Below are 22693 nucleotides of genomic sequence, written 5' to 3' on the forward strand. Positions count from 1 at the left end.
TGTGTAACTTAAAATATCAAAGTTTCGACATTGTTACAGAAATAAATATATGGCATTAATTACACATTATTAGAAAACATTAAGCATTATTATATCAATTAGTTTTAAGACCGACAGTACACAGCATATGGAACACATTAGAAAATAACTTTTAAATTATAAGCTGATATGACATTTTGTAAAACACACAACCAAAATACATCACATAATGGTGTGCAGTAAAACAAAAACTTATTAAAATCTCTATGTTCAATAATACAATCAAAATTTACCTCATGATACTGTAAGCAATAAGAAAAAAACTTTTCCCAACAATCCAGTTGTAATTCCAAGTACTCTTGGTCACTTAGTTCTGACTCAACAGCCTGAAGACGAATCTACAAGGATAGGTCCCAAAACAAAGTCTGTATATTAACAAAATTAAAAACATTATACACAAGACATATCTATAAGGATAGGTTCCAAAATATGATCTATATATTAACAAAAGTAGAAACAGATTCAAAACAGGAAAGCAACTTCTCAATCTTAGTGTCCTAAACATATACAAATGGAAAAAAAAAAGGTTAAAAACTTGTTTTCCTAAAATTTTCATATGGGACTAAAATAGGGAAAAACAAAATGTATAAAATTACGTGTACTTAAGTCATTCATGTTAATCAAACCAGGTCAAGTTCTACCCTCTTCTCTGTTAAAAACCTGCCAAAATTAAATTTTGAAATAACAGTAATCCCTATCGGGACAAGGGATAAATAGCAAAAAATGTAAACAAAAATGGTGTCACTACTAATTATGTTTTATTTAATACTTACTAATTACAGAGTTCTACTGATTAAGAGCCCTGTAAGCAGCACTCTTGGCTTTCTTTAGGAAGTCGTCTGTAAATTCTTGAGAGAGACATGGTTTTTGTGCCATCTCCATCATCCTTATCATCACTGATTCTAAGGCAGAGTTTGACACTGATCCTCGAAAGTCTGTCCTGTTTTTATGAACAAACGAGAAAACCCTCTCACAACCTGCATTTCTGTGTGGTATTACAATGATAGACTTCATTACTTCTGAGAGTTTATCATATTTAAAGATGCCCAGTTCATCTTTCTTTTTCCAGTACTATACCAACACTACTTGGCTCACTGAGATTTACACCAGTCAATGGATCAGTCTGGTAAATGAGGAATTGCTGATGAGGACAATTCATTGTACTGACCCAAGGTTCATCCCTTGCAATGAATAACTTGAATTTTCCAACAAAGTATTCTACTGATTCCAAAGAACAACTTTTTCTGACAAATATGTCTGCTACTTCTGCATGTTTCAAAGTTGTGTCCTGAAGCGGGAACTTGGTCTTCATATATTCCAATGCAGCTTCATAGTAATTTCTTACATCTTCATAGAAAGAGTTCGAGCTTCCTTTGTCAAGCTTTGCAAGGAAAGGCTCAACTTCATAACCAATTACCAACTTCTCATTTTTTTAACCAAAGTTTTCTGTCTTTGAAATTCAAATCCAAAATTATTTGAACAATTCATGTGGTGTCACAAGTCTGCTTCACAAGTCCTTGAATAAAGCAAACAGGATTCTCTGCAAACAATGGATGAGTGGGTCCTCTGACTGTAGTTTCAAAATATACTTGTCAAAGTTTTTAATACAATTGTTCAGAAATAATACATGTACAGCACATCTCCTTGATGTAATTAACTTGTAAAGTCTTTCCTCTTGCAAATAAGTGTTTCCTGGTGATTTGGTGTCAGGAGTGTTCTGTACCTTCTCACTTGCCTTTGCAATTTAGTCTGCTACTTTCTTAGAGGAACCATTCATAGAAGGTCCAGATCCCTCCCCAGGAAACACACTGACAGACTGCCACTGCTTGGAAGTTTTTCTTTGCATTTTTCTAAACAATCACTCTCTTTCTCCACTGATACCTCTGATCTGCGTGGAACAGACTTTGCCATCATATGGATTTTTTGTTATTTTTTTCATCATGTTTGGCTGCAAAGTATTGCTTCAAAGGTCTCCACTGCTCAACTGACCTCTGTAAGCATTTTCCAAGAGACAGCCAGCGTGTATAACAGATGCTTCAGAGTAGTTTGAGTCTCCACTGCTCAACTGACCTCTGTAAGCATTTTCCAAGAGACAGCCAGCGTGTACACAGATGCTTCAGAGTAGTTTGAGTCTCCACTGCTCAACTGACCTCTGTAAGCATTTTCCAAGAGACAGCCAGCATGTGCACAGATGCTTCAGAGTAGTTTGAGTCTCTACAGCATATAAATTCTGGAATTCTCTAAGTTCTTGTTTCCTATTTGCAGTTTTCTCCAAATAATAATAAATGTCAAAAAGAATTTCATCAAACTGCCACTGCAACTTCTTTACTGCCAAATGAAGTAGATGGCACTATTTCACGGTTAAGTTTCAGAAGATAACCTGCAACTCCTTTTTTTTCCCTATCATCACATTTCTGCTGTCAACAGCTAATGATACACAATTTTCCCACTTTAAGGACTTTGAGGCTAGTTATTCTTGAAGGAGTCCCGTAATATTCTCTTTAGTTGATTTTCCAATTTAAGTGACATTAGAAAGTACTACATTTACTATCTTTTCCTTGTTGTCATTGAAGTATGTCACTACAATAGGGTACAGTTTACTGCCATCAGTAGACAAGTTGAAAGCTCTAGTTTTAATGTTACTCACAATTCATTCAGTTTCACAACTACTGCAGAGGTTTTGGTTCTAGAGCATCCGTATCTTTGAGTGATTTCCAAATCCAGAAACATTTTTGGTAAAAATTTTTGAAGCATGGTCCAAAACCACCAAAGGAAGATTGTGTTCCACAATGAAGGAAGCTAATAAACATTCCCCTCTGATCACACCATTTTCTGACTTGGTATAAGGTTTTAAGAAAAATTAATTCAGTTTATTAATTCCAGATGCTTCGAACAATTTTGCTGGTGTTGAGATGTTTTTGATGTCATTTTCATTTCCACGAGCAATGGAGATGAGAAATCATAAATACAAGTTGTACATCTTGTATAATTCATACCCTTTGAGGACGATACTGTATCATTGAACTTTAGTGAATATTCATGCCTAAACTTCTGCTTCCTTTAAATTTTCCTATTCTTTGTGGGAGTCATTGGAAACAAAGCAGAACCACATTTTTCTGCCATTTTCCTCTCAAAAAATTATCAGTGCACTCTACATACTTACTATTTTAATAGACTGTTTCAAGCATTTTTAAGACTGAGGTGCAAAGTGGAGAGTGGTGAATTATTTTTGGAAAAATATTAGTAAAAAAAAAGGGGTCGGTGAAAAAATTCCAGAATTTCACATAAAATTGCAGAATCACATAACAATTCATACAGGTGTAAAATGAAAAAAGAATTGCAACAATTATGCCTAAATCATAAGAGTTGGCAGGTCTGTTGTTATGTATGAAAAAGTGAAATACAAAAATTATCATTTACTGGCACAACTGACTGAGAAAGGACAAAGATCTAACTGTTATAAAATTTTAACAATGGTCTTCCCAACCAAAACTCAAACACATAAAAAACTTATCTGTACTGAAGGAGTAAAAGCAATTTTTAATCACAGCACTGACTAGTAACTCATGCCTACTCACTTCATTCTCAACAACATTTGTAACTTCCTCCATCAAGTTATCTACAGAAACAACAGCATCCCCAAGATGAGTAGTGTCTAAAGTCTTTCTGTAAATCTGAAACAAAAATATCATAATTTGGTCAGTCTAACCTAGTGTACGGTTCTAATTAAAAGACAACTTTGATGTTCAGGTCTTCCTACACCACACAAAAGACAACAAAACACGTCAGTCTTTAAAATATAAACTAAGATACTAAGGATGACCAGGTTAAGACACTGAACAATAAAAATACCTAATAGCATCAACAATAACCATTAAATACAGGTCCTTACACTAAACAACAATTACTGTATCCATGTTTTTGTGATTCACACTGAAGAACAATTACTATATCCAGGTTTTTGTGATTGATCCACACTAAACAACAATTACTATATCCAGGTTCTTGTGATTCACACTAAACAACAATTACTATTTCCAGGTTTTTATGATCCACACTAAACAACAATTATGATATCCAGGTTTTTGTGATTCACACTAAACAACAATTACTATTTCCAGGTTTTTGTGATCCACACTAAACAACAATTATGATATCCAGGTTTTTGTAATCCACACTAAACAATTACTACATCCAGGTTTTTGTGATCCACACTAAACAATTACTACATCCAGGTTTTAGTGATTCACTAAATATTAATATTGTGGTTCAAATTATAATGACATTTTTTTATTACAAGATTCTTATGTTTCATTTTAACATTTACCTTTTTTAAAGTTAAAAACAGAATTTCAATAAACATTCACTTCCAGATAAATGCACAACTAACTCATCAGTAACTAGGACTTCTCACCTGACTCCATCTTGTGGCACCACTCATTAATAGATCTTTCATAACTTGCAAGAGAAGCTTTCCACAAACCTTCTTCTATATTTAAACACAAAACAGATTCCTACCTAGCATCTGTCAACTGCATAGCCACTCTTTTCATCACAAGAGAAGAATGTGCATCTAGAGGCATTCAACCCACTTCCAGTTTAATAGTAAAAATCCAGATTTTGAATAAGTATTCTAGATGTAATCCTCAAAAAATAAATAATGAGGAAGAGCCTGGTGGAAGATAGGATACAATATGAAAAAAAAACACAGACCATTAAAAGACTTCATCCATGTTGCGGTCAAACAAACTGACTAAAGGATATTGAAACATGGGCCAGACTGGAGTTGTAGGGGACATGGCACCTGAATGTCTCTTCGGGCGGCTGCATATATTAATAGCTAATACTAAGAGGCAGTTTTATACTGTAACCTAACTTCACACCAGGTGTGTTGGTGACCATAAAAATCTGCCGCCTAGAATAATGCAATAAGTAATACCCAAAAGAGAACCCTCCACACCAGGAGGGTGCAAGACCCCCCCCCCCATAAAGTCGGTGGTGGAAGTCATGGAATAGGAAGTAGTTCACGGCAAGTCACAGTTCTAGAAAAGATACAAAAGGCTGAAGAAAATATTGGAGAAAACTTTCAAAATACATGAACTTTGAAAGGAAACCAGCGCAATAAAATTGCTTCAAATAAAGAAAACAGTACATCCTACACAACTTTACACAGAGAATAAATTATGCAGTTGCCAGATGCTAAGATTTAGGTTGGAGATGTTGATGATTCATGGAGGGTCTCTCAACTTCATTAACGAGAAACATCACAAGACGGCACAGGAAAGAGGTACTTGGTTGATAACTGTTCAACGAATTAATTCAAAGTAACCTAAAAGTTAATTTAAACTTTACAGTAAGAGTTAAATAAAACTAGTCTGATATACAAAAAAAACAAATACTGTTACCTATAATTTAGGGTTTAATCAGACATTAGTAATTAATTTACAGAAACTGTTAACTTTTGAGTTATCCATACTTCCTAAACTCACACTAATGGCTTTGGCTATTATGGATGTAGTGAACCTTTCTTGCTGGAAGATCTCTGCTAAGTAGGCTTCTCGTGGATCCAAATATCCCAACTTCAAACGGACATCACTTCCCACTGAAGGTTGAAGTAACACTGCTGTCCACCCAGGAGTTTGACTTCTGTCATTTTCACTGGAAAAAAAAAAAAGAAAAACATTTATAACAAATATTTTTCTCTTCCATTTGTAGATTAAAAAATACAGTAAAAATATCAGGAAACATTTCTAGCATGACTAACGAAAACATTAAACCAATATGCATTAAAACTACCATAACTTGCAAGATATTTGCACCTCAGAACTATTTTTTTTACGTACAATGCATTATTTATTATTTCCTGGTCTGTATAACATTGTCTTTCAAAAAGTAATCATACAAAAAAACTAATTAAAAGAATAAATTTTAAAAAGATTTGTATTATAAAAAAAAGACAACTGATATCCATAAGTATAAAATAATATTTTTACAATAAACTAATCAGAAGTGTGTAACAACAGCATTCAAGATCTACCTTTTATCTATATACATATATAAATAGCATTTGAAATGGATCTCTAACTGTCATAGTCCAGTCAAGCTGATGAGTTTTGGTACTGAACAAAATTTCTTTTATGCCAGTAGATGCTGGTAGATTTAAAATATTTTACTCACCTATAATTCAAAATTATGTAATATGCAAACCTGCATATAAAATGAAAATCACAACCAATATTTTAATATGATGTAACTCAATCTTATGTATATGCACAAAATACTAAATCCAACTCACCAAGTCTAATTTTTTCTCATTATTATACTATGGAACATAAGTTTACACCAGGAACAAAAACAGCAAATGAAACTTTTAACTGGCCTTGAGTCTAACTTGTAAAAGCTAGAGGACTAAACATGCTCTCCGGTGCATTCTAGGCCATTTTGGGGCACTAAATATTCACAATTTTTACTTCTAGGGTGACCAGTAAACATTGAGTTTTTGTCACTTTAACACATATTCCAATGATTAAATTACAGACAACTTATCATAAACACATGAAATATTTAAATAGATACTATATACAAGTTTATAATTGCAATGATTAGACTGATTATGTACAAACTGGTCATTTTACAAAATAATGAGGCAATATTGGTACAATTAGTTTCCAATAGAGTAAAATACTGACCAGTTACAATTTCAGGCATTTAAAAGGCAAATATTGGAAATGATTAATGTATGAATCTTCATGTGACCTACTAGGCATTTTAAAAAATTTCTGAAGGAAGTTGATCATTCTGGAATTTATATGCATTGTAACAACAATTTTTTTTCAGTAAATTTTGGCTAATAAAGGGACTCGATAATTTAATGGTGATAATGCATTAGATCATTTAAGAAACAAAAGCTAGTTGTAATTTTGCCTTTTTTTTAATGAAATTTGCTAAACAGAACCTTTGAATTGCATTTATGTACAATGATGTCTTACTTGTGTCATAAAATTTAACTAAAATCAACATTTCTTTATTTTTTTAACAGCAAGCTTTCTGATGTAACAATACATGTCAAACATGAATGTAACACTTTATCAGATCTATACATTCTATTTTGTAATACATGACCAAAGTCTTTGGATCAGTGCAAAATGATAGCATAACATATGAGGCTGGAACATTTACTATGTTTTAAAATGTCTTTACTTAGAACAAAAAGTCCTGACATAATGAAAAGACATTTTGAGAATTTTGTCATTTAGCTGTCCCCTTTCTCCCTCAACTTTCATCAGATCATATCTGTCTTTGTACAATTTATGTTCCATTTAAATGACTTTCCATAAAAGCAATGTCAGTTGAAATTAAAATGTCAATTTTATATAATTCTAAACAAATGGGCAAAAGATGATCACCATTAAGACTGATGGTATAAAAATTTAGCCTACATTTATGCAGATGCTTTTTAATTCTCCACCACTTCACTTTAAGGAATTTGTGTATTTCTAAAGTGTTGTGATCTTTTCAGCTTTAAAAGGCATTTTCTGATGGGTTGACTGTCCTTTAATATGCCAGTAAATAGAAGCTTCGCATACTGAATTTGGTTCAGCTTAACATCAAAGAACAGAAGGCATTTTGGATCGAGCCTACTAGTAGTGGTATTTTATCTCCACCATTTTTCTCACCAGGTTAGAACAAATTGGGTAGATGGCCAATTTGACAAAGAAATAACTGAAACCTGCCAATTCTCATTCCTGTTCTACAAACATACAAAATACTAAGTCAGGTTAACAATGAGACTGAGTTTATTTTCTTATGTTTAATATTTTATGTAAATACAAAGTCATATTTTAAATGGTAAACAATTGTTATTTATCATTATTAATAAATATCTAATTAACCATTTTACTACTTTGGTTACATATTTGTCTCCTTGTAAAGTACAACCATGTGAGTTTCAAATTTTGCACCACCATGAAAAAGGGAAATTACTCCCTTCATACTTAAGTAGCTTCAAGTTTCAGGTAAATAGTAAATCATGTGTATTTTTGTTTTTTATCGTATATCTAAAACAATAAACCTGGCAGTTTGATATTTAGATACACATGGCAGTGAAAGAGTTATAATGTGTTTAGTATATTCGTATGGACAACATCTTATTTTATCTTCATGCACCAGACCTGTCAATCCCCGTGAATCTAATAACAGCATCACTAGTGGCATTTAGCCATAATGTCCAAAGATGGGTTGAAGATACACAAAAATCCACCAAGTCACACTAGAAAAAAAAAATTAAATACAATAAATATATCTATATAAATAATTGAAAAATATCAACTTTCTTAGAAATGTTCAAATGTTTGACAAAAATATTTTTTCTTCTCTGGTAATTTCATCTACTCAATATCAGAGAATACTTGATTCAATATGATTTGGTTTGATTTTCATTGTTGTTAAGAGCATAGTTACATAATGTGTTCTGCTCACCACGGGTTTTGAAACACAATTTCTGTGTTATAAGCCATTGGGTGGTTCCCTCAAGTTAAATTTTATAAACAACCAATTATTTTTATCTGTTGACAAATATATTATGATAATTCTAACACTTCAAATCCTTATCGTCTTAGTCAAACTAAGCCTAATCTAATGAAAGATAACACACAGTAATTTCCTCACTGAAAACATTTAAATTGAAACTCCTTGCTCACAATAAATAATGCTTCATTTTCCATGTTATTTCTCATTAAATAAAATTTAAGAAATTAAATTTATTATAAAATAAAGGTCACCTCTTCATGCAGAATGTTTCAGAAAAACAACAACAAAATATTGTGAAAATTTTGGAAAATATGTTAAAAAAATTGTAGATATTCCATAAAACAAAAAATAAATTCTTTAGTTCAACTAAAACTCCATATCATATTTACATTGTACATTTCTTAGAAGAATTTCTTTTTACATACGGCCAAACCATTTAACTTGCAATTTAGTGAAACACAAAAGCACTAATGGATATCAAGTAAAACTTTTTTTCTTCTTACAGGCAGTTTAAGTGCAAAGCTCATAGACATAACTTAATAAGTTGGAAATAAGAACAACTTACCTCTGGAGCAAACAGTGTTGACACATGAGCTAAGTGATACTGAGTGGATAAAACAACAGGTTGAAATATACAGAACTGGCTTTGGGAAGGAAAGTTCAGAAACACACCTAAGTAAATATTTGTTCCTGAGCTTCCAACAGCCTTTTTCAAACAAGGTTTAACACCTGTAAGTAAATAAATAATATATTTTCAGTTGTCACTGCAATAGTTAAACAATTTGATCAACTCCAAGTAACTCAAATTTACTTATATTTTCAGTTGTCACTGATTCTTTAAACAAAGTTGAACACCTGAAATAGATCAATTTGAATGTTTTCAGCTGTCAATGAATTCTCTAAATAAAGTTAAACACCTAAGGTAAATCAAATTGAATGTTTTTGGCTATCACTGAATTCTCTAACAAAGTTGAATACTTGGATTCACAACCAAATATGTGAAAGAGATAGTATTATTATTTAAAAGCTCAAAACAGACTGAAAATTATTTCATAATTGTGATAAGACTGATTTCATAGCTTCAATAAAAAAAAAAACACTAAGTGACTTTCAAATAAAAAGTAATATTATGTTCTATTTACAATTAAAACCAATACAACATTAAAATCTTACACAATAAATGATTATTAAAAACATGGACCCACCCTAAAACACTATTTTTATTTATTGTGTAAGATTTTAATGTTGTATTGCTCTTAATTGTAAGTAGATCTTTTACTCAAGTGTCATTCTTAAATTATTCAATATTATGTTTCAAAATGTGTGGAGAACCAAAAAACAAACAAACCTTGTTTTTATTACCAATTAATTAACAAATATATACATATTCTGTTACTAATACAACAATTTGACAGGTAATATGAACATTCAAGTGATAATTTTAAAATATGTTAGTTTTTTACTCTGCAAGTTATATCAAACATAACCTTTTCTGTACACTAGTATTTCTTTGTCTTATATATGGTTTAGATAGAACAACTAATATATAAATAACTAACATCTGGCATTCAAATGGTTCATATACCACTGACATAGTAAAGTGATTATTCAAATGTTTGAAAATATTTCATGTATTTTCTGCTCAAAATTGAAGACTTGTAAGCACTGAATAATGGAAAAACATGTAGGTTTATGAAGAACCTAACTGACAGATCCTTTTGTATGTATTTGTTTGTTACATTTGTTTTTGTAATATGATACACTGAATGTATGTATTTCAATTTGAGCTATCACTATACATTTATGAAAAGATTAGAAAACCTGTACATCATACATATCACACTACTTGCACACAATTTGTTTATTTTGAATTTCGCGCAAAGCTACACGAGGGCTATCTGCACTAGCCATCCCTAATTTAGCAGTGTAAGACTAGAGGGAAGGAAGTTAGTCATCACCACCCACCGCCAACTCTTGGGCTACACTTTTACCAACAAATAGTAGGATTGACAGTCACATTATAATGCCCCCACAGCTAAAATGGTGAGCATGTTTAGTGGGACGGGGATTTGAACCAGTGGCCTGCAGATTGCGAGTTGAGCGCCCTAACCACCTGACCATGCCAACATGCACATGAAAATACTATCTCAAGCTATAGCATTTTTAAACTGGATTGTGAACCTAAGCAAAATAAACCATGAAATAGTTTATTGCAAGTCACTATTGTGACAGAATAGTGTTTGATTTTTCAATTCAATTTAATTCAACCATACACACACACACACACATTTTAAAGATTTTCTTTTAATTTCCCAATTTTAATCTTTTAGCTAAAAAGTGAAAATGAGAGGAAAAACTTTTGTGGGATAATTTAATAACTTCACAAAGCACATATACAACACATTAGATACTCTTGTTATAATATTTGTATCTTTAACTCCACAGAACTTGATTTTTGGTATATAAAGTGTAAAAACTTAGCAAACACACAAAACCCAATGGGCTATCAATGTGGTTATTCTGCAGTTCCTTTGTAATGCCATGTTGCTTTAACTTATGTTAATTTTGACCTAAAAGCTTATTTAGAAATAGCTTAGATTTACAAGATTCATAATTAAAATAACACCAAGTATAATAATGTTAAAAAGTAATAATAACTTATAAAACTATATATTCCATTTTTCATGGAATCATTCTAAAACTGAATCTTCACTTCCAATGTAAACAAAATAATTTATGGCAATTTTACTCTAGATCAGTATCATATGGTCTTTGTTTCATGATAAAGTTTAAAGTAAACTGAATTTATAACTTCATACAAGCTTATAATGTTTCAATACCTATAAAATATCCCCAAAACGTTATTGCAATTAACCAGTTATCAAGAACGATGATTCACTGAAAAATATCTTTAGATATTACTGAATTCCAAGCACACAAGTGTAAATTTGTTAAAAATAGCTAAAAAGAATGATTTCTAAAAGTACAGCACCTGAGCTGTGGTAAGAGATGTTGCTAGTAGATTCTCCACAGTGTTCTAGAACCGAAGCAGCCATTAAACATTCTTGTTGCTGAATATCAATATATATTAAAGATGAAAGAAAGTCACACAAAAATACAAACAGGTGGATAAATACACATAACTCATAAGTGTTTGTATTTTTTTTATTAACAAATGATGTCATATACACTTGTAATTAAATAAAATAAATAAACCTTCCTTAATTAACTATAATTACAATTTGTGAAATATTCTCTTAACAGCTGGAGCCATTATATCCTTAACAAATATCCAGTATGCTTTTAATTTCATAAAATAAAAAAGATGCTTTAAATAACTTCAGTTGAACTCTTTAACCTATTTTTGGATAAGCTGAAGTGACAGACCAAAACTTAAGTCATTAAGTAATTAATGATATTTATTTAAGAAAAAAACTATTATTATCAAAAAATTTTTAAAGTGAACTTTTTCTTCAAATAACAGTAGTTCAAACAGTTAAATCATACTTTATACTGAAAAGATTGGTAAATTAACATTAAGACCCTTGCTCATAATAATACTTAGGATACACATTTTTCACTGTGAAACATATATATGTAACTAAACATAACTTGATCATATTCCAAAAAAAAATCAGTTGTTTAAATTTGAACTAGCACTAACAAGAATGAACAAGAAAACTCAATTTAGAATTTCCTAAAGTGTAAATGCTATATATATAGACAGGTATGGTAATGATACATTTTTTTCCAGTTTATCCCTGAAGAATAAAACCTTGACCTGATCTAAGGCCAATCCTCAGACCACTTGCAAAATTTCATCACAATTCATTAAATCCTTTTTGAATTCAAACAGTAAAAAAGAAGAAGAAAGTAGATTAAAAAAATGTCTCCGAATAATATGTAGGGAAAAACAAACACACATATACATATACTGAAAATAAATTAATAAACACATACCTGGTAAGACCAAATACGAAGATGAAGATCCTTGCACAAAGCAAACACCAGCCAATCTTTTTCCATAAAGTGAGAGACTAAAGCTAAAGCCATTTCGTATCCTTCCGGGTTGCCTCTATAATACCATAAACAAACTTAAGTCTTATCTTTTTTTTACAGAAAATATAACTTGTTAATCATACACAAACAATATAACACTAAGTCTATATTTTATATTGGAAATTGATATTTACAATAAACTTTAGGGAGCAACTCAACATTTTTAATCCCACTTCAGTCCACTACATTGTATTTTCAGCATTAATAATGCAATTTGTAGCTTACATTTTAACATAAAAATAATCCTTTCTCAAGAAATACACACTAGTGTCTAAAGTATTTTTAATGAATAGTCTAGCTTAAGAACATTAAGTCTGGTAATTCAACATTTGCCTCCATGACTGCAGAAAGTTTCAGAAGTTTGTAGCTTCAAGAAGGCAAAATGCAAGACTGCTTTTAACCTTAGGTATCTCAATGGTTGAGGCATTAGCCTTGTTAACCAGAAGTCCTGAGTTTGAGTATCTTGTCACTTAAATATCTAATATCAAAATCACCCTATAACTAACCTTACTATTAAGCCCTACAAATAATCATTACACTCACCTTATAACAGAGGGAACAAGACCACTCCAGAGTCGAGACATCACAGATGTTCGCCGTAATTCAAATGAATTAACTTTACCTAAATTAAAATGACGAAAAACAAAGATGAATCTTTAGTAGATTGAAATATGATATTTAAACCTACCAGTGTAAAACTACAGTGGATTTCTAATTAACTAGTTTGATATGTCAAATACCGCAATGACTGTGTTTCACCTTTAACAAAGGACTAAAGCTAGTAGCTATTCTTGGCAACCTGGTTTACATTGTTGTTTTATGACCAAAGGAAATGTTTATACTTATGTCCAGCCAATGTTAATGTTTTCCTACAATGAAAATATATTTCCAATTGATATTTAACTCCTATTACAGTTAAGCTATTCTCAATTTGACTGCCCTCTAGTGCATAAATTGTCGCTCACCACTAGCCTTGAAACTCCCATTTAATTCCATGTGTATACCATATAGTTCAGTTGTGTTTAAGTAAGCAAATTAGCATGCCACAAACCCTCCTATTGCAGCTGACATCCTCTATATAGTTGAACCCAATTTTCATTTCGAGATTAGGCACGAAAAACAACACCAGAAGTGGGGAGGATGAGTGGGAAGGTAAGTATGCATCACAAATATATTTTCAGTGCAGGAAAATATTAACTTCTGATACGATTACTTACCTCCACTCATGATGAGCACCCTTCAAAGGCATCTGAAGAGCACCCATGGAGTGTGCCATCTCTATGGAGAGGAAACATACACATGGGAAACTGCACTACATCTGAACCAGGTATACTTTCTGCCTATGTGGAGCCAACAAGTGTGGTGTCATAATCAAAGAACAGAACAAGGTAACAATTCCAAATCCCTAAGGAAGAAAAATGTGTGTAGAGTGCAAGGGTGTATGGGACCATAAGAGGGAGGTCAGCTCCCGTCTAGATCAGTTGCACCTACAGGAACTAAACTGTTCAGCTCATGTCTAAGAACCAGAAAGGAAGAGGAGCCTCTGTTCTGAGAACCTAAACCACCATGTGTGTAAATCCAGTACAACCTGCAACATGAAACTCTGGGAATATACATCCATACGGCATCAGAAAGTTTGAAATGCAACGTGCAGAGTCAATTCTAGTACAAAACTGATTGGCATTAGGGATGTAAAATCCAATCCACGATAAGAGGAAGTTTCCAGCCCACTCACATGTAAGGACTTAAGTTGGCTGGTCCAGCTCAAACCAGTTGCCCAGGAACCGACATCCAGGCGGCAGTAGGAGGGAGGGTTCCCAGATGGAGCAAACTGCAAAATAGATGGAAAAATTCAGACCTGCAGCATCTGGAATAAAATATCAGACCCACGACAGGAGGATTGCCACACCTTCTACACAGGCAGAATGTCACTGCCCCACTCTCAACTGAATGGAATTATGCACACTCAGGAGGATCTCTCCATGATCCACAACTCCAGCAGCTAGGAGCTGTGAAGTGGTAAGGACTCCTGTACTCCACTGGAAGAAGGGGAGGAAGAAATGTATCAGAGAGTCCAGAGGAACACGTCACCAGAAAAAGTGCAATGGGTGACCATGAAAACTATTTTGAAAAGCAGATTGTTCTCAATTCCAGCAATCTAAGGAATGTTAAAGATGGGCAGCAATCTCCTTCTGCATGTTAGTGCATGAGTGTACTGTCTGGTACGAACATATTTATGACGCAATACACAATGAGGAAGAGCTTGCAAGCTGTCTTGTGGAACACCCCATCTCGACAGTAAGTGTGATAGATTTTATTGATCTCACAGTGTAGATTTTGGATAACAATATACCTGGACAGGCACCACTTGCCAGAGAGCAGAATAAAAGCTACAGGGGAAAGACAATATCAGGCTGAGCAGAAAAACCACCAGATGGTGCAAATAGCACAACACAAAAGTATGGAGAGTAGTCCACATGCTGACCTGAATAATCTCCTCCAAAGGACAATGGAAATGAGCAGCCAAGGGCATTGATCTGATGAGACGAAACACAAAACAATTGGCAAGATTCAGAAGAAAGGGAGTGGGTGCCACGGAAGGGTGCTGTGCACAACACATAACACCTTAAAGCATGGACCAGACACAGGAAACAGACCGAATCAGAGCAATATGGGATATGGAAGGAAGAGAACAAAGGGTAAAGGTGAAAATTCCTTCACAAGCAGATGATGTTTTGGGAAAGAAAGAATGGTCAAGATATAAATGGACATGGTTTTGTGGTAGAAAATGCGGTGAAGATTGATAATGAACAAGTCTGACTGGCAACATCCACAAGTAAAAAGGAGAAGGAAATACATTTTCATCGAAAGGTGATATAAGGAGCATGAGACTATCATGCATGGAAAATGACATTTAGATTTCAGTCTTGCAATTGAAAGGTATGAGATGGACACTGGAGATGCACAGATCCAAATAAAAGGGAAATAACTGAAGAGAAAAACACTCGGCAAAAACAACCATGTAAAAGTCAGATATCTGAGGAAGGGAAGGTGAGAATCCATGTCAGGTAGACGAACAACAATATATTCTCCACTCACATTGATACACAGACAGAGTGAGACAAGAGGGAAGCTACACTTGTAGATAGTCCTGAACCCCTCACAAGATATTGGACAAAAGCCATGCATGAAGCCAGAGTTTGGGAACGTAGGGATGAAACACTTCTGAGTGAGGTTGCTGAAGGAGGGATCAGGAGAGAGAGGTAATGGAGGTAGTTCCTGGAGAAAGGATAGAAACCACTGTTGAACCAGACAGAAACAAGCCACAAGAAGGACTCAACACAAAGTGGATTGGGTGAGAGAAACTAATCAGGGTAGAAGAAACATGGGAGGGTATGTATAAAGAAAAAGGTCCTTCCAATCATGGTTTAATGCATCCATGGCTAATACCAAAGGGGTATGGGACTGGTGACTGAAAGAGAGGAAGTTTGGCATTCAAAAAAGTGGCAAATACATACATTAGAATGCTTGGGGGTCAAGAGGCCCCTCCTCGAGTAGAACCTTGACAGGACAGACAAACTGTGAAAAGATTGAGGGCACCCAATATGTGACAAGCCAGCAAACAAACTTGATGGCTGTGAGTCCAGAAGGAGAGCACTAGAGTGTGAGAGCATAAGGACCAGGATTGAGTGCCCCTTTTCAGGTGATGTAAGAGGTAGCCATCGAGTTGTAGGAATGAATTATAACTGTCAAGACCTACAGTGATGACAGAAGTTGAACCATCACCCAATGTACAGCAAGGAGTTCCAAAAGTTTGATGTGAAGACCTAACTCCTCCCGAGACTAACAGCTAGAGATCTCCTGGGTATTGCAGCATGCAACCCATCTTGACAATGAGGCATCTATGAAGACATGAATATTCAGATGGGGAGGAGGAATATGTACTCCCACTGTCATGTTTTCCCTGTCTAATCATCAGATGGAAGAGAAGCAGGAAAGGATACCTGTAAATCCAGAGGGTCTATGATGAGGTGCCATTAATCTTGTAGTACCAACTGGCCCAGAGGGATAAGAGCTACCAGTGATGCCAAAGACCCCAAAAAGAGAGAACTCCTTGCACAAGGAGAGAAAGTGCTGATAGTGCCCTCTGTATTAAAAACTCCATGGCTTGTAGATAAAAATGAGAAGGCTTGGCTCGACTGAGATGCGAGTTGAAAAAACACTCCAGAAGAATAAGATACTGGATGGGGTGGATAATGGGATTTTCCAATAGATAATCCAACCCACCTGAGCAGCTCCTCAGATGAGAAGGTGAGTGTGGAGGACTCTGTGAAAGATGAAGCCAGAAGTCCAAATAAAGTTGGAATCATGCCCATGAAAATGTAGGAATCTGGCAGATGACTGGACCACCCATCAGGAAGCAGAGGTTGCTGATGCCAGCCAGAAAGGAAGAGCTCAGAATTTATAAGCATGATCCTCATGGACAAATCCTATAAAACAACATGAAGCTCGAGCAATAGGAATGTGAAGATAAGTGTCAGACACATTGAATCTTGTCATCTGGCCCATCTGAGAGACAGGTAGGATTCCATGGTGAACCAAGGTACATTGAGAAATCATTTCAGAAGGGAGAGATAAAAAATAAGATGAAAAAAGTTGGGAATATAATCCTTGAAGCACAGGGACCCTATACTGAAACATATGCTGCATCAGCTTAAAGCCAGCTCTATTTAATAAAAACCACAAGAGATAAACAGTTGAAGTTTTTGCATCAATATTCAGTTAATATTTCCAAATATGAGCTTATATGAAAAATTACCACTATATAATTACAAACTGTCATAAATCAATTATCTGAAGAACTCTAAAAATAAGATTGTTGTGTTGTTATAGATAATAATCATTGTTTATTATTTGGAAAATAAATTCTTAGCCTAATTAAACACTCACCTCCATTTTCAGGAGAAGCCATTGAAACAACCAAAACTGAGCCAATACTACTGGCCAGTACAAAAACAGCATCGTGGTTCTGAGTAAGCCACAAGCAGGCCGTGTGAGGCAGTGGAACACCAATAGTAGTATGATTTAAGACATGATAACTAGTCGTATCCCGCATTGCAGCCACAGAGGCATCAAAAAACACCGATGGTAGCTTAAACTGTGAGTGTTGTGTAGTAAAAACATCCTAGAAAGAAAAACCACAAAAATATCTATCATATCTAACACAGCTTTCGACTAAAAATATTATCAATAAGAACTTCTGAGTGAAGCAGACTGTGTAACAATGTTGAGAGCTTGGAATGTTTTTTTTTTGTCACACTAAAATATAGGGTTAATTTGCACTGTTTAAGATAGTACACCTATTTTGTGCTTGCTTGGTAAATAAAAGTAATTTAATTCCATAATCAGGATTGAAAAATAGCCCAATTTTCAGTGTGTTTGATAAAAATTGTTATTAACATTTATGAAAAAAAAAATTAAAGTATTCCAGTCTATGAAATGCAACCAATGTGATCAATGCATTTTTTCAGCTCAAGTTTACCATCAACAGTTGTTTTAAGAAATTTAAAAAGGACTGAAAGAAAACTTACAAAGATTTATTCAATGATGAAATAGTGCAGTTTCATGTTAATTAATTCTCATCAAATACTGCAAAAACTAAAAACTTATATCAGATCATTTCAGTCTGATGATGATCAATCACAGGAATAATTTCTAATAAATTGGAATTTTTTAGATTTTAACAAGTGGAAAGAGGGGTTGAGTTTCATTTGTTATTAATAGCTTAAAAAAAATACATATAAGAACTTATAAACTGTTTTGTGCCCAAAATTAAGGAAAACATTCACCCATTTGTAGAGCTAGTAATACCTGTAAAATATTCTATTTCAGTACAGAAACTTATATTTTCAACCCATATGAATAGTGTATCATTTTACTTAAAAAAAAAAATGCTGAGGGTATAATAGCAACTTACAATTCGTCCTAACTTGCGTGGATGGGGAAACACCAAACGATGAACACTAGAGACTGTTGCAATAAGAATAAAGACCCGATCTTGTGTTTCATGGATTGAAAGATCTCTTAATATTGGTGAATGTTGAAATCGTAATCGCACGTGGTTTCCAATCAAGTTAACATCAAGCGAAACTTCAACAAGCTCCAAAATATCATTTGCAGCTCGCCTACAAACAAATAAAGTGTGAAAGAAAAAAAGTAGGAAATTTAGTATTAAAATTTGTTAACCATTCAGACAAATTACTTCTCTTTTATCATATTTCTTTCTCTAGCAGAAAGATTATTATGATTAATCCAATTATCATCGTCACCTATGTTGATATTAGCATTCCAAAGCCATCAACTAACTTTGGAGTAAAACAACAACTAAATAATTTAAGTAATGGATTTAATCAGTAAACATTTAAAAAACAACAATAATTTTACTTATATTCTTAAACTTGAATAATTGGTTGTAATTACCTGATACATTATATTTAAAAAAATAAAACTGACTGTGGATTTATAACATAACAGGCTAATAATTTAGGTGATAATTATTAATCTTTCTATGCTACTATATATATTAGGCATTATGTAATTTGTTATCTGGCAACAGGTTTTTTTATTTTTAGGCTCATAAGACAGTAAAAACTTTATTAGGTTAAGTAACTATGAGTTATACTCATAAGCAGCAGAGCAAATTACAAAAAAGTGGGGTGGGGTGTTGGACTGTGATGTAAATACTGACACCATATATATATATATATATATCTGGTGGTGGTGTTGAGGAAGGAAGAATAAAGGAGCTACGATTCATGTTGACACCTTTAAATGGGAGTCCTGCCTATCCTATCATCTTGCTGATATTTGATATTGACATACACGGCAACATAGTTCAACTTGTTTTTGTGGTCACTTGCAGTGATCACCACACTGTTTTCTACATTAAGCTTGGACCAGAAACGATATTCCGAATAGCAGATACAACAACTTCTTTTATATATATTCATCACAGAAAGTGGTGTATCAGTTCAGATATACACAATATAAATTTTTAGTAATGTCTCAGTCCACATGCACACATGTATAAATTTAACTGAAAATTGAAATCATTAATATACATCACTTTGTCAATCTTATGTTCTGCAATGTTCCCCACTCAGGCCTATATATATATTTGTGCCATGAATGGGAGTTTATGGTTCTCCAGTTCAACTGACTATTATAATTTTATAGATTAGGATTTCTTACCAATAGATAAATCTATTATTACATGATGATTCTGTTCTACTCTCTTCTTGATACGAATAACACCCAGCAAATTCTGGAAGTTTGATGTCTTGTAAAGTACTTTGAGCAGCACCTACAGAAAGAAAATAGTAATTCTAGTATAGTTTGATATAATACACTCATCTTAGTAAAAATAATAAAGATAGTACTAACAAGTAACAATATCCAAATTATAAAAGGTGATTAAATCTTTTGTCTCTCAAGAAAGCTGTGACCCGAATTTATAGCCCAGATGCCATGTTTATATTAGAAGGTAGATCAACTGTAGGACTTTAAATTAATGCTAGCAAATTTCTGATTTCTAGTATTGAAGTTTTTCTAGTAAAGATTAGAAGGCACTTGAAAAATATGTTATTACACATCTCAAAAGGAAGATTCACAGTTTCTTATGGCTGAGTATCAATGGTACATGCACTTTAGTGATTTATACTGTGAGTTTTTAAGTACAGAAGATTACAATAATTGTGATTAGATAGACTATGTCACTTGCCAGTTCTGAGACACCCCCTCACCATTTGACCTACATGACATACCCAAGCTAAGTATCAGGAAATGGGGATACTAAGACTGTAACTTCAACCTGTTTGATCAGTTGCCAAGGAAAGAACATGGACCTGCTGGCTAGATTCACACCATCCAACCTCTACAATTTACTTTTGCCAATAAAGTAGTTAGAAATACTGTGCAAAAGTATTGAAGACTAATAAAATAGAAATCATATAATTATTTGATGTTTTTCCCACGTACCCAAGGTTTGATATTCATCCAGCCCCAAAGGCCCAGGGCTAGTATAAATTGCAGCCAGTTTGGTCTGTAGCAGCATAATGCTACAGGTTTCACAGAGCCAGTTACATTTTTGAACAAGTAGTATAAAGCATATAACAAATAATTATCTATATAACTGCAATTTCATTAACCTAGTAAAATAAGCCAGTGTCTTGAAATGTTAAAGTAAAAAATATGACTAAAAATTATTTTTTCATATTTTCTGAACATATTTCCCTGCCCTTTGGTAATGAGCTGATCCAAACTTTCCTGCCATGCACCATACTTAGTTAATGAATATCAGGACTATTGGCTTCTAATGCTGCATCTGCTTTCGTTGTTTAAACTGTAACTTTTAATAATACTTTTTATAGTATAGGGTGGCTGTCAGCGGTGGGGTACTGTAGAGTTGAGATCTAGGTGTCATGAGTGAGGTATGCCAGCTCCCATCCAAATCAAACATCTTTTAACTTTTGTGAACTAGTTGATATTAAAACCATGGTTATGTAATTCATATGAGTTCTGATACTCAAAAATATTTGAAAAAAAGATCTGACACAGAAGATTTATACATAAATGTTCATAAACATTTACTATATGAAATAATTAACAATGGCCCAGTTACAGTCAATTTTAAAAAGATGAATGTTTTTGCTAGTAGTAGCAATCCCAAATATAATATGGAGAAAAAATAACTAGCAAGAATTTGTTAGTGCCTTCAAAGGTTAAGGTCAAGGCCTGAACTACAAAGATCGCTGAAGGATCTTAATGTTAGAAGAAATTATTATTTTTTCTATAATAATAAGAATAAAAATATGAGTAACAAATGCAACTTAAAAGCAAATTTACTGGGGCTCATACCATTAGATTTAAAAACATGGCTCTTGGACTGTTGATGATCTATCTGTCACAATCTGTAGTTGAAATACAACTGTTATGTTGAATTCTGATTAGAACATTTAGAATGCATTATTAAACTTAAAAAATGTTAATATATGAACAATGAAACAATTATATGAATATTAGTAAAGTATATGCATAATCATTTATGAAAATATTTTTGCAAGGTGTTGGTATGGAAAAGTAAAAAATTCTAAATACTGGATGTGTTGTACTGGTAATTGTATAGTGAGGAATGTTATAACTTTTTTATTACTTTATCATATATTACAAATTTAATATACTTAATAATTGGTAGTATTATCAAGTATATAGTTTACTGACATTATCATTATTAGAGGATGTACTCATTACCACATATTCTTGCACAGAACAGCAGAATTACCAAACACTGAAACAGTAAATTTCGAAAATTGTGTATGCAAACCCCAGACTAAAAGTAAAAATAAAGTTTCATAAAGAATTTGTGAAATGTAGTTTTAGATTAATCCTTCGCATGAATTTGATTATGAAACAATAGTATTACTAATGCTACTGGTAATAATAATATTAGAAAACAATAAAAGAAAATCAATGGCACATACACAGCGTGGTCACAAGTAAATAGACACCACCTTTTCAGTCATATTCACATGAATTGATATATTTATAATTTAATTAATATCTAGTAGATCTTCCTTTCGCTTCGTGGAGTTCGTTGATCCTTTGGGGCATCGTGCGAATCATCTCGACAATTTTAGATTGTGGGATTTTCCACCCACTCTTGCTTCGAAACTTGGAGTAGATCGCTCTTCGAAGTTGGTTTTTTGGTTGTTTCTTGACTTGCCGGTCGAGTATGGCCCAAAGGTTTTTCATGTCAGGAGATTGGCTCGGTCAGAGCAACTTCTGGATACCATTTTCTTCCTGCCACTTTTTGGTGTTTCTAGCAGTGTGACACGGTGCTCCATCTTCTTGGAAAAACGTCGTGTTCTTGTCCACGAAACCAGAGGAATAAAGTGGCAAGAGTCCTTCCTCCAATATTTCGACGTATTTCGCAAAATTTATGTTGCCAACGAGCTTAGTGCACTCCACTAAGCTCGATCTCCCACCAACCCAAACAGCTCCCCAAACC

General features: G+C 33.4%; 1 protein-coding gene across 1 annotated transcript in view; it reads right to left on the minus strand.

Annotated features, from left to right (window-relative positions):
• The window catches only part of LOC106467009 (nuclear pore complex protein Nup160-like), a 63589-nt gene that overhangs the window by 39870 nt on the left and 1026 nt on the right, over positions 1-22693 (minus strand). Inside the window, exons 2-12 of the mRNA XM_022395094.1 lie at positions 19879-19990; positions 18605-18812; positions 17578-17812; positions 13171-13249; positions 12529-12643; positions 11561-11639; positions 9134-9297; positions 8211-8308; positions 5529-5697; positions 3618-3713; positions 273-377 (exon numbers count right to left, since the gene is read on the minus strand). Of these exons, the coding sequence (XP_022250802.1) occupies positions 273-377; positions 3618-3713; positions 5529-5697; positions 8211-8308; positions 9134-9297; positions 11561-11639; positions 12529-12643; positions 13171-13249; positions 17578-17812; positions 18605-18812; positions 19879-19990 (1460 nt within the window). The remainder of the gene's footprint in view (positions 1-272; positions 378-3617; positions 3714-5528; positions 5698-8210; positions 8309-9133; positions 9298-11560; positions 11640-12528; positions 12644-13170; positions 13250-17577; positions 17813-18604; positions 18813-19878; positions 19991-22693) is intronic.

This window comes from Limulus polyphemus, unplaced genomic scaffold (assembly GCF_000517525.1).
Source record: "Limulus polyphemus unplaced genomic scaffold, Limulus_polyphemus-2.1.2 Scaffold2459, whole genome shotgun sequence".
Lineage (NCBI taxonomy): Eukaryota > Metazoa > Arthropoda > Merostomata > Xiphosura > Limulidae > Limulus > Limulus polyphemus.